Source organism: Apium graveolens, chromosome 11 (assembly GCF_009905375.1).
Source record: "Apium graveolens cultivar Ventura chromosome 11, ASM990537v1, whole genome shotgun sequence".
Taxonomy (NCBI): Eukaryota; Viridiplantae; Streptophyta; class Magnoliopsida; order Apiales; family Apiaceae; genus Apium; species Apium graveolens.
In genome coordinates this window covers 169,858,839-169,872,262 of record NC_133657.1, presented here as the reverse complement: position 1 = coordinate 169,872,262, position 13,424 = coordinate 169,858,839, and the positions used below count along the sequence as shown (strand labels likewise).

At 33.2% G+C, this 13,424-nt stretch overlaps 1 protein-coding gene across 8 annotated transcripts; it reads right to left on the bottom strand.

The window, feature by feature from the left end:
• Positions 1-2,065: 2,065 nt before the first annotated feature.
• Positions 2,066-5,664, bottom strand: LOC141697574 (mitochondrial import inner membrane translocase subunit TIM44-2-like). Of its 8 annotated transcripts, none has more exons than XR_012564776.1 (6): positions 5,250-5,664; positions 4,252-4,472; positions 3,992-4,064; positions 3,626-3,730; positions 3,100-3,243; positions 2,066-2,589 (listed from the first exon to the last, which is right to left on the bottom strand). XR_012564776.1 is itself a non-coding variant. In XM_074502010.1 (5 exons), the coding sequence occupies exons 2-4, from the start codon at positions 4,079-4,081 to the stop codon at positions 3,202-3,204; spliced, it is 237 nt and encodes a 78-aa protein (XP_074358111.1). In that variant the 5' UTR covers positions 4,082-4,472; positions 5,267-5,663; the 3' UTR covers positions 2,066-2,589; positions 3,178-3,201. The 8 variants fall into 8 exon arrangements, 2 of the variants coding, with proteins under 2 accessions (XP_074358111.1, XP_074358110.1); XR_012564775.1 differs by having other exon boundaries at positions 5,262-5,664; XR_012564777.1 differs by having other exon boundaries at positions 3,626-3,747; positions 5,267-5,662.
• Between the last annotated feature and the right edge of the window lie 7,760 nt (positions 5,665-13,424).

Sequence of the window (13,424 nt, the reverse complement as noted above, 5' to 3'; positions counted from 1 at the left end):
CTATAATCTGACCATAATCTAAAATACGATTTCATTATTAATTTAGTACTCTTGAGAGGCAAGTTTTTTGCACTTCAGTTATTTTAAAGCATACATTGCACACTTAAACTTTATATTTTCTAAAACTTTATTACATCACTTTACTCCTTTATAATCGTGTAAATTTTAATGCCTAAGTCGTGTAAATTTTTCTGTCGGAGAATAATACGTTCCAACTATTACTCCCTCCGTCCCTCCCAAATGTTTACATTTGGGTGGGGCGTGGGGCGCGGAGTTTAAGAAAAATGATAAAGTAGTGGAGAAAAGTTGAAAAAATGAGTAATGTAGTGGGACCGATTAATATTATATGTATAAAGTGGGTATAGTGGAGGAAAGTAGTGGATGTAGTTAATTTAAAAATTATAAAAACTTTACTATTTTTGGAAAATTTTGAAATGTAAACAATTGGAAGGGACATCCCAAAAAGGAAAGTGTAAACAAATGGGAGGGACAGAGGGAGTACTAAAGAGATACACACATTGATTTTGTAACGATAATAAACTATAAAATCATGGCACAGGATTCCGGGATGGGAACCATTAAACGTTGTACAATCCTATCCAACTCTTATTAATGGGGGAGAGTGCGCATGCCTCTATGTCCAGATCATATTACAATCCTATTCATATAAAATTAGCCTGGTTGTATTCATTGAACAGTGTAAGGTACTCCTCCTCCGTTCCTAAAAACATTTTTTATTTGTGTTTGACACGTTTGCGAATGCACATATTTGATTGTTAATATCTTTAATTTTGTATTAGTATTAAATATAAAAATTTCATTATATTGTATTAAAATACTCATAAATACGAATCCAACAAGATCACTCATTACTATATTTGATCTTATAAAATATACGTAAATTAATAGTTAATCTTTATCATGAACAGTGTTCAGAAGTCAAAAGAGGAGAAGTTTTATGGGAGTGAGGGAGTATTAAATTGACAACCGAGTAAACCTACCCTAAAAAGTACCTGCCATTATTTTATATTCACTCAGTCCTTTTTTTATTGTTATATATTCTTTTTAGCCATCAATTAATCAATTTTTAATTAAAAATTAAAATTACTCTTATACGTATTATTCAATAAAATTGAAAAATCTATACTAAAATATATTAAATATACTTTTCTATGATATAAATTTTAAATTTTATTTAATTATAAAATATTAATAAACTTCAACCAAATTTTGGTTAATCTAACTCCACAAAAATCCAATTCCTCTTACAGAGCTAACGGGAGTATTGTACATGCATCGCATTACATAGTATTATAGCAGTCTCTTACAGTTTCATAACTATGAGTTGCTTTGGTTTTGGATTGAATTCTTCATAGTTTATGCCATGGTAGCTCCCCTGTCCCATTAAATATCAATTTTTTATGTAGAAGTAAAATTAAATTAATATAATATATGCAAGTATGTTATAAAAAATCGTTAAAATGTGTGTCATCTCCTATTCAATGTATAATTTCTAGTGGAGAGAGGGAGTAATGTGTATAAAGAAGTGTACTCTTATGCATACTTCACTTTATACTTTACAAGTACCGTTATTATGATGTTAGAAAGGAAATTAAAAGTCCTATTTTTGACGAAGTGTCCATCACAATATAAATAACACTACACCAAAAGTGGCCTTCTGCATCATTCCACAAAGTTGCAACATGCCAAATAATTGTTGCAACAGACCAAAAATTTTCTACGGCAACACTTTTGTGATGTTATTATTTTTGGCGTTGCCTTAGATTTTCTTATCAAGGACAACACCAAAAATTATGTTGCAAAAAGCAATGACATGGCAAAAAAATGGGGTCAAACTGACACGTAGACTGCCACATGGCACTTTGACACGTGACAAATGTGGGGCCCACTGACATGTGGGATACTGACAGATGGGGCCCACTGACATGTGGGTACAGCTTGACACATGGCCCTTTTGCAACAATTTTTAGTACCTATTTGCAACATTTTTACTATCTATTGCAACACAATAACAATGGACAAAATTTGAAATATACTTTCTGCATACATTAAATCCCAGTTCTATATAGAACTTTTTTTTCAATCAAAGTCAATAGAAACACAATACAATATCACCTGATGAACTAATTAATATCACCTGATGAACTAATCTACTAATCTACAAAGATTACAAGTCTATTATACAGGAATCACAATTAACTTAACTAATTAATCTGGCAGCTACTTAAGCAACACGGAAAAGAGAGAGCATATATTTCAGATTCTTCAGCTGTGCTAACAAATTTGACGTTCATTTTACCCATTTCTGTAGAATCTTGTTACTGCTCTGCCACGAACCAGCTGGTTAGTAAGATCTATATCCCCTTGGCTTTTATTAGTCACAGCTCTCATCCTTTCCTTTTCTAATGCAATACTCTCTTTCAGGTCAGCTGTCAAACTAAGCGACTCAATGATAATTGATAGATTATCAGAATCAGGATCCAATCCACGCTGTTGTCTCTTTAAAGCATGTTCAATTGGTTCTGATATTTTTTTCAATTGAGCACACTGGAATTCCTGCTTACAATGCTGAAATTGATTACTGACATTAGTTACTGACTTGATTAGCTATGTTGTATGACATAAAACAATAATACGCAAACTATAGGAACTATCGGAAAAAAACAGTTAAGGTGAATGACTGTAAAAAAACTAATCAGGATTCTAATATTCAAATATGGCAAAAAGTCACAATCTAAAGTAATCAGGATTCCCAGACAAATTGATCTGTTTATGCTAATAAAGTAACTTGCTTAGCTAATTCTGTATTCGCAAGATAAATGAAATATTATGGATGTTATTATGTAGTCACTCTCCCTAATTTGAACTTGTCATTCTGTTGCTTGTAATATAATTATGGAACTGATGTACTTAGTTATATATTATTAATATTACAATTTGTCTTGCAATTATATCTATATATTAATTATTTAAATATACTTGAATTTATTTTCTGACTTTTTGACCCGAGTAATTGGTTTTACTGGCTATGCCCTTGTTGGCACGGACAAACCAACCTACTGTACTAGTTATACTTACCCCATCCAGTAAAATATTCGAGGCTTTGAAGTCTCTATATATTATCTTTTTTTTTTGCTGCGTGTAAGAATGCCAAACCTCTAGCAGCTCCAATCAGAATCTTTAAGCGTATTTCCCATGGAAGTGGCAGCACAGAGCATCCTCCTGCTCAGTATAGAAGACAATGAGATTGTCAGACTCTGGTTAAAGACACAAAGGCCGACTTACTACCGCCTTTCTTGCAGTATAGAAGACAATGAGATTGTCCCACCAGTTTAACAAGATTTGGATGAGAAAGGTGTGAAAACAATACTCATGCTTTATTCATAGAAGTATTACATCACAGAAATTTCACATATGTATTCAGCTAAGATAAGAAATGATTACGCAACTCAGAATAAAGACATGTAAATAATGCGGAAATAAAAACCCAAAAGATTTGACCATTTAAAAAAAAACTGCTTAAGAATTACCAAGTAAATCAGACCACATGAAAAGAAAACACTATCCAAAGCAAGAGAATCCATCTGGATTTGATCTATTTTACCTTTTTATCAACTACAATATTTTGGCTTGCATAAACCTTGTGTTCTGCACTACACCGTTCAATTACTTCAGGGATACAATACTTCTTCAGAAATTTGACATCTCCCTGTAAAGTAAAGTTCACTATAGGTATGATATACACATGTCCAGACATGTGCTTTTACAGATATAATAATATATGAATAAAATTAAGGGCAAAAGTTGCTAATTAATGTTAGAAATGCAGTCCTTATCCACTTTATATATAAAAACAAATATTACATTTATTTATTTTGTAAGGGAACAAATATTATATAAGTGCACCCAAGATTACAAATCGACAAAATGTGAATATCTACCCAACTTCTAATAAGAACGTAAGACTTACTTTATAGTAAGCATTGAGGATTGGCCTGACAACTTCTTGAACCTCGTCCCTAAATTCTGGCAACGAGAAAGATCTAACAGGAAATTGCATATTATGACTATTAGTGGGCTGGACAAGATCAGTACTAGATACTCCCTCCCCCTCATTTTAATTAATTTTCACTTTTTATCACCTTAATATGTGTATCGGAGAGTCAAACATCAGTTAAGATGGGACAGAGGGAGTATAATGTAGTAACAAAAACAAGAATGTAATCATACGGATCTCGACGCTCTCGTTGATACTGTTGCAGAAGTGGAAGAAGTGATTTAACTTGCAATCTTTAGTTCTGCCTAAGTGAACACCTTCAAATTAGGAGTTGGCAATATCTGACCACTAGGACACACCTCTGACCCTCCGCTTGATGCCGAGAACTAGCTATTCCCAGAAACATTGATGCCTCCCGAAGATGTTGTGTTGCTGATTGTCTGTGATATACCTCCTAAAATATAAAATTTACAGCAAATCAAGAAAAATCCATGGAATCTAATCATCATCAACTAGAATCTAATGAACAAAGTTGATTACATATTAACATGTTGTAATTCAGAATCTTAAATTGTTATAACACTTCCAAATATGATCAAGATCAACACCAAAGTAAAAAAGACAGAGACTTTACAACTAAACAAGAGTTACATAATTATGAGATTGTTATAAGAATCATCAGACATGTATGGATTTGCCAAAAGAAAGTCAGAGAGAATAACTGTGTGGTACCTGAGCTGATGGGGCCTGTGGAATATGGAGTCTGATTGACAGAAGAAGAAGCAGAAGAAACCCAACAATTACCCATATTTAATCTTGATTCTTGATGTTGGCTAATTAAAATTATATATAGAACCAGATGTGATCAAGTTCTAATTTTTCACTTGATTTTGATGAAGGCCTGCAGAAGCTATAGGATGGTACATAAGGTGAATGTATACTATACACGTATACCTAAAGTCAGGTCAAAGTGTCATGTTTGCGAAACCAAGTATATTAACGGTGATCAAACCAAGAATTGAATTCCAGAGTAAGGTGAAAGGTATAATCAATTGACGTTCCTCTAGTAGTTGGATGGGGGAAGATTGTAGAAAAGTAAAGTAAGAAACATGTAGAACACCAAAGGTGAGATTATAATTACCTAAACCTCTTTAGAATCCTGGAATTAAACCACAATTTAAATTACCACAAAAACACTATCATCAATACGAAAAAAATAACAAAATGACACCTCAAAAAGAACCTTGCCTCTCGTTAATCTTGCTTCGTCTCCGCTGCTCCGTCTCAGAATGCTTAGACCTGTAGTCTTAGAGTCCGCATTGCTCATCGGAGCAGCATCTCTCATTTCCTTTAAAGTACTCTCCATCAACACCGTAGCGTTTCGGTCTCCAGGTTTTCCATTTGAGCTACTAGAATTCGCTGATGCCACCACCAAAGGTCCAGGAACTCGAACTCGCCTTTGCGTATAGCTCCTCGAAACTCCAGGTTTTGTCCTTGGTCTTCTCCGCCTGAGTTTTCTCGGCTACTATCTTCTTCTCGGCGGACTTCTTTGCTGCTTTGGGAATTTAGGGTTTGAGAATTGGGGGAAAAGAGAGAGAGAGATAGATTGATTTGTGAATCTGTATATACCACAAGATGTGTTTGTTTCACACGGATCGATGAGCTGGCACATATTAGAATCGTTAGATTAGGTCTTTTTGTTAGATTTTGATTTTTCTGTTCAAAGGCCGAGTATGTATTGTTTTTGCTTGATTCAGAAAAAAAAAATCAAAGCTCATAAAAATGTTATTTATTAATTTATTTTTAATATTTTTAGAAATCGCTACTTACATGTAAATAAAATGAATATCTTCCATTTTTCATCTAAATATATGAATTTAGATTTATTCTTACAATTTTAAAAAGTATAAGTTTTTTTAAACATATTATTTTTTGTTTAAAAAGAAAACATGAAAGAAAAAAAAAAAGTTGTCATATTTATGGATATTTTCATAAATCAAAATTAATATCATAATTAAAATCAAAATCAATAACAGATTTAAAAAATAGTGCACTGTGGAGGTTACTCTATTTTGACTGTTATATTATGATAATGATGGTATACCCCTAAAATCGATAGTAGCGCAAACAGGGTTTGGTCTATTCAGACTGCTTTGACTGATATAATTCTCGCAGACTAAATATAAAAAAACTTAATAATGATGGTACGCGCCTAAAATCGATTGTTTTTAACATCCGTACGGACGGATCATCGAAATTTTATTTTAAAAGCATCGATACTTCATTCGGGACAGTAGCGCAAACAGGCCTTGGTCTATTATGACTGCTTTGACTGATATAAAATCTCGCAAAATAAATATAAAAAAACTTAATAATGATGGTACACTCCTAAAATTAATTGTTTTTAACATCCGTACGGATGGATCGTCAAAATTTTATTTTAAAAGCATCGATACTTCATTCGGGACAGCAGCGTAAACAGGCCTTGGTCTATTATGACTGCTTTGACTGATATAAAATCTCGCAAAATAAATATAAAAAAAGCTAATAATGATGGTACGTACCTAAAATCGATTGTTTTTAACATCCGTACGGACGGATCGTCGAAATTTTATTTTAAAAGCATCGATACTTCATTCGGGATAGCAGCGCAAACAGGCCTTGGTCTATTATGACTACTTTGACTGATATAAAATCTCGCAAAATAAAAATAAAAAACATAATAATGATGGTACACGCCTAAAATCGATTGTTTTTAACATTCGTACGGACGGATCGTCGAAATTTTATTTTAAAAGCATCGATACTTCATTCGGGACAGTAGCGCAAACAAGGCTTGGTCTATTTTGACTACTTTGACTGATATAAAATCTTGTAAAATAAATATTAAAAAAATTATAATAATGATGGTACACACCTAAAATCGATTGTTTTTAACATCCGTACGGAAGGATCGTCGAAAATTTTATTTTAAAAAAATTAAAGGAGTTAAAAGAGCCTTTAATTTAAGTAGAAATGAATTATTTCTATAAGGTTATATTTAAATAATGTGGAATAAAACACATTGTCTTCCTTGGTGTAGTGGTTTGCACTCAACTTTGTTCTGTAGGAGGTCTTGGGTTCAAATCCTTGGTAGTGCAAAATTTCTGCCACGTCAGCAGAGTGGGGCCCACATGGGGGACCCCCTGCCACATCAGTAGGGTCCCACTGCGACGTCAACAGGGTGAGGCCCACATGGGGACCCACCTGTCACGTTAGCAGTTTGGGGACCCAGCTCTGCCACATCAGCATTTACTTATTTATTTTTAATAAAAAATGAATATTTTTATTAATATATGTATTGGCAACACTTTACGAGACCTATGCTAACATAATTAAAATATGTTGCAGTATGGTACATTATCATATAGCTACTGTAACATTATCTACGGCAACATCACGTAATTATGTGGTAGAAGGCCGTTTATGCCGTAGTGTAAACGCAAAATTTAAAATGAGTGTTATCAATGCTATGGGTTATTTTGAGTATTGTCACTTCGCCATAGATTGGATTCCGTAACCGTTCACACTAGGGTTGCAAACAAAAGTGTAATAATAGCCTTCTAAACTCATGCCTATCTCAACCCCTATTTTTTGATGTTGCGGTATAGTCAAAATGTGTTACCAAAATGACATAGATGATTAACGATGATTTTTTAATTTAACTAATTAATAATTATTTACATAGAAATGATATAATAATTGAAATATATATTTTATATATTTTTAGAAGTTAATAATATTAGTTACGTGATTTACAATATTATATTGATTTATAAAACTTAACAAATCATTATATATTATATATCATTTTAAAATATTTATATATTGTTTTTATTTAATTTATTTATTTCTCATAATTAAATATTTAAAATAATATTTATTAGAAAAAAGAGAAACTAATAATTTAAATTTAAGCAAAAAACATGTTGGGCTGAGCTGTTTTTTCAGAACAAAATTGGGCCAATAGTTGGTGGGAGGGAGAGTTACACTACACCATAGAATGCATATAGCAACAGCAAAAATTTATTGCCTAAAGGGCTTTTTATGTTGCAGTAGAAAGTATGGCAACAAATATGGAAAATTTTGGTGTTGCATCCGGTGGTGATGCAATAGGGGTCCTATAACAACGTTTTGAGCCATGTATAGCAACAACACAACCTCATTGCAGTAGACAATATTTAGCAACAAAATATTTTTTACAACAACACAGTAAAATCATTGCAATAGATGTTTTTGTCTGCTAAATAACCAGCTTAAGGCAACATTAACTGGTCCTATTGTAATGAATTTTAGGTCAAATTTAACAAATATTGCAACAAAATTTGAACCGACTGCAATATTTTATGGCTGATGTAATTTTAAACGGTAACGAATTTGGACAAAATTGCAACAGTATTTTAAAAAAAAAATTGAAAGGAACTGTTTGTAAAATATACTAGCCAGGCATTTTTTATGCCACAAACCAAGCAATTGTCATTCAAAAGTACCATGACCAAATTAAAAGCAGCTCTCAGGCTGTCCCAACATCATCCTTATAAACATTCATAATTTAAGTCTATTTGAAAATACCAATAGATAGCTAAACCAAATTCGCGAGAGAATTTAGTCGCACACAACTAAACCAAATTCGAGTTCGAATTTAACAAAAGAAGCTAGCTATAGCAAACTGCAGATAACTTAAAGATAAATTAAAGTAAACATCAGATGGCCCCTGCAACTTCATCTTCATCTCCATCTGCATCACCATCATCGTCGCTAACTTTTTCTGCATCCTCATAATCATCTTCATTTTCATCAATCTCGGCAGAACTTTGAGCACATAGTTCTTCAACATCGATATTTAGACCATGATTCAGTTCACCAAGTTTTTCAAAAATCTTCCTTAGCTTCTTTTGCATTTTCTCCTCCATTGCAGCAGCTAGCTTTTCAGTTGCTTTTTCCAGTTCCGAAGAATCTGCTTTTCCCTCTTTTGTCAATTTTTTCTTCGTCTTCCTTGTTATGCCACTCCTTCCCACAAGCCAGTTAGGCCCATGAGCTGCAAGATCAAGATCTGCCATCTCCTCATCCTCATCAGTTGATTCTTGAGGAGTTTTTCCATTTTTCTTTTCCTACGTATAAAATTGACCAACAAACATTAATTTCAATAAAATACAATTTCTCCTTGTAAAATTTATGAAAAAATAAAGCAGGGCTAATTATTAACAAAAATACTTATAAAATTTGTCATAAAATCTGAAGATGCAATTTATGAGCAAAAATACTTGTAAAATTGGTCAAGAAATATAAAAGTGCTATTTTTACCATCATTTTATGGCCTTTGCGGGTTTTGGATAAATTGCCTTCTTTGTTTCTTGTGCACGAGCATCTTTACCAATTTTCTAGAATAAAATAAAATGTATCAGTTTTCTTACAAGAAATAAATGAAGGGACTGGTAAACAACAAATATGGGTACGTCATACCATTTCATTACGAATCTGAGAAAAACTAGTGCGCCCAACAGTATGAGTATCAGTCCATTCTTTCGATTTTTTTTATTTGTTTCAGCTTTTTTCTTGACTGATTCATCACTCCAGTACTTGAGAAGCACCTTGAACTGTTCCACTGGAATATTTGCAGGCCTGCTTTTCATCCTTTCAGCGTCGGTATCAAATTTGGTATAGCATGCACTCTTAACACGAGATTTATATACCCTCCAGTCATCAGCAAGGCTTTTAATTACCCAATCCTTGCCTTCCTCAGGAATTATGTACTTTGTCTAATAAGGTATATAAAAATACAGATAAGAATCAAGAAAGAAGCAACTATTTACGATAAACAAACTAGTATTTTTGTCTAACAAGGAAATGATATGAATCAAGAATTAAAGAAACATTATGATAAAAAAACAGGTTATTGCACAATTTACGTCACTAGAATAAATAATAAGGACAACACAATTTACATAAAATACTGTGTTAAAACACAGAACAAGTTAATTTAGAAAAAAAATACTGAACATGTTTAGTAAAAAACAATTAAAGTGCTTTTTACCTTGATATATTCCCACCATCCATCTTTTATTGCTTCAGGAACTTTAGACCAATTTACATAATCAAGTGGGATGTACAGCCTTGCTATCATCCCGATGAAACTACTGAATTCAGTAATGACCTTTTTTTCCTTTGACACGGCCTGGAGGTCACGATTTAAATTAATAACTGGCCTTTCATCGAGTCTCCTTGTGAAAACATGATTCATTTTCGTAGGTCCTCTACGCCTTGTACTTTTGGTACTAGATTCACCTACAAAAATAGCCACAAATAAATATGCGTATTCCTGATATAAAAAATAAGACCATTACCTACTATTTGAAACAAACCTATTTCGAAGACACTATCCACAACAGTTTGGAAGTTATTCCCATCACAATTTTCATCATCATTGACACGCATTTGTTATTCCGCATCTTTTTTACGTTTTTGTAAATCAACAAATGCCTCCATTGTACCAATCCCTTCATTGGCAGGAGGCCTTTGCAACTGTGTAAGATCAAGAGGAAGTGGTGGGGGAGCTGGTAGTGGCGGGGGAGGTGGTAATATATCTCTATCATTAACCTTGCGAATAATACAAAAAAATAAATTAAATTAAAACAAGAATTAAATTACAACTAAAATCAACTATGTAGATGCATATGAAATACACAAAGATAAATTATATTAAAATAATTTCATATACCTCGGTTCTCCCTTCAGTTTGATTTACTGAACATGAACGGGTCCTTGGTCTAACGACGACTTCGTTAACCTTTTTAACAGTTTTTACTTTCTTTTTTGGCTAAATACACAAAAAATAGTCAACAAAATTGTATGTTCCACAAAAACAAAGGAGTTGTATTTGTAAAAAAATAAACCTGAGGAATAACATGTTCTGCTTCTTCTTCGCTTAAACTATCATGTCCAGAAACATATGCTCGATCAAATTCAGCTTCTGACCAAGGATCTGTAACTGTTTTCTTTGCTTTCTTGGTGGATTTCCCAGCAGTAAAGAACTCATATGCCTTCTCCTTCAGTTTATACTTATCAGCTTCTTTCGCATTCGCTTCCATTCTCCTTCTTCTGTTTAGCTCATAATCAACAAGTTTCTTCTAAACCAAGCACCCAATTAATAAACTTAAATATAAGATGACAATAAAGCATACAATGTCATTACACCGGGATAAAAAAAATTACCTTATCACCTGCCTTTCTAAGCTTTCTGGTACTGATCTGTTTATCATATTCTATTCCATTCTCCACCAAAGCTCGTGACTTTATCTTATCAGTTGTCTGTTGTTTAAGATCTTTAATCGTCACAAACTTCCTTTTCAAGGGTAAATCAGCACCTACGATATAAAGACAAAAAAGATATAAACTGTCAGTTCAGTACTCAAATTCATATAAAAAATTATTTGGAGTCAAAATTATTTTACCTTCAAATTGTGTTCTTGGTCTTATGACAACATGTGGTTGTATCTGGGTAGCAGGAACAATAGATGTGTCCACCATATTGTCAAGGTAAATATCCAAGAAAGAACCAAGTTTTACCCCTGCTACAAGATCATCTACATCTTTATCAGTCATCAGTAGTTTCCATCCATCTTCTTTCTTCGCATAAACTCCTCCAATTTCTGTATATCCAAGGTCATCTTTAACATACTACATCAGTACCGAGAATGAAAATCTATCAGGATCCGCAGCTGCATTAATTGTTGTAGTTGTTCCATTTGTGTATTTGGTTTTTTGAAACTGGCCCTTATGGTGGAACCTGAGGAAAAAATAGTTTTCTTCCATAACCTGAAAATAACATGAACATGAATATTAATTAGTCCTCACATTATACAGATATAAGCAATTACTATCAAGTAACGAGTGAAATATAAAAATTAAATAACAAACAATCAGGAATAAGTTACAACAAACAACAAGTAGCAAATAACAAGTGAACTGATCATCAAATTTTACAAGCAATCAGGAATAAGTTACAAGTAGTGGTACAAAGTTTTTCATAATTAAAAGCAACAGATGAGCATAAAAAACAGAAATAAAGAAGTCAGCATGTCCATTCATTCGTCATGGTCATCATCATGATCTTCTTCCTCTTCACCGGATGACACATTTTCATTTGGGATGTCATCTCTATGCCAAGTCGCATCATCAGTTTGTTTCTGAAATGGGTATTCAAGTTCAGTATCATGCATGGTAGGTCCGCAAAGATCTTCAAGCATATCATCAGTTTCCTCGTCTATTCCATTGTGCTCTTTCGGTAGTTTCTTAACAACAAACCACAAGTTCTTTTCGGTACAATCTTGAATGTAGAATACCTGTTGTACTTGTGTAGCTAGTACAAATGGATCATCCTTTTGACATAATTTACTGAAATTGACACATGTGAGCCCAAAGCAGTCCTTATCCTTTTGATACCAAATGCACCTAAACAAAAAAACCATAAATGCACCCCAATAATCTACTTCAATAATCTCTTCAATTGCTCCGTAGTAAATAACATCCCCAACTGTTGGATTTTGATCCTTCGAACTCACAAAACTGGTGGTTAGAGCTGTCAAGATGACACCGCTATTTTGTGTAGTACAGTTGGTATCCCTTTTCCTGGTATGAAATCTGAATCCATTTATGACATATCCACTAAATTTTTTCGCTGCTCGTTGAGGCCCCCTTGCCAAATTTGATAATTCCAATGTATTTTCAGTTCTTTTCTCAACCTTAGCCTTTAACAAGTTATGAAATTCTAGAGTATGTGTTCTTTCTTTTTTGTATTTCTTTGTCTTTGCTTCATTATCATATAAAATACGATGTTCCCTACAATTTGTACACCAAAATGAAATTAAAATTACCATCTATATTCCTAGTTTAAACTACTATATTAACTTGAACATATAAAGGGAATAAGAACGTACTCGATAAGCTTCTCAATCTCGACATTTCCACTGTTGAATAGTATGTACCGATGAGCATTTATCCAAACATGTTCTGTCAAGTAGACAAACTTTCCATCTTTGTTTCTCCTCGAACCAATGGGGTATCCAACATTTATGTTCTTCTCAATCTCTGTTTTTCTACTATTAGTTAGAAATTTGGAACAAAATGTCACGCATTCTTCTGCCAGGTACCCTTCTGCTATAGACCCTTCTGGTTTACTTCTATTTTGGACATATGATTTCAATTTACCTAGATATCTCTCAATACCAAACATCCATCTTAGATGCACCGGTCCCCCAAATTCCACTTCCTTACATAAGTGGACTGGAAGGTGAACCATGATGTCAAAAAATGCAGGCGGGAAGTTAATTTCTAATTGGCAGAGTATTTCAATAACTTCCTCCTGCAA

What these genes read in the sequence shown, in the direction of transcription:
- LOC141697574 (XM_074502009.1), bottom strand. Translation starts at nt 4,081, where the DNA reads ATGCAATTTCCTGTTAGATCTTTCTCGTTGCCAGAATTTAGGGACGAG. An exon ending in TCCTCAATGCTTACTATAAA is followed by an intron (nt 3,731 to 3,991) that starts GTAAGTCTTACG and finishes TTTACTTTACAG; the next exon opens with GGAGATGTCAAATTTCTGAA. An exon ending in ATATTGTAGTTGATAAAAAG is followed by an intron (nt 3,244 to 3,625) that starts GTAAAATAGATC and finishes TATACTGAGCAG; the next exon opens with GAGGATGCTCTGTGCTGCCA.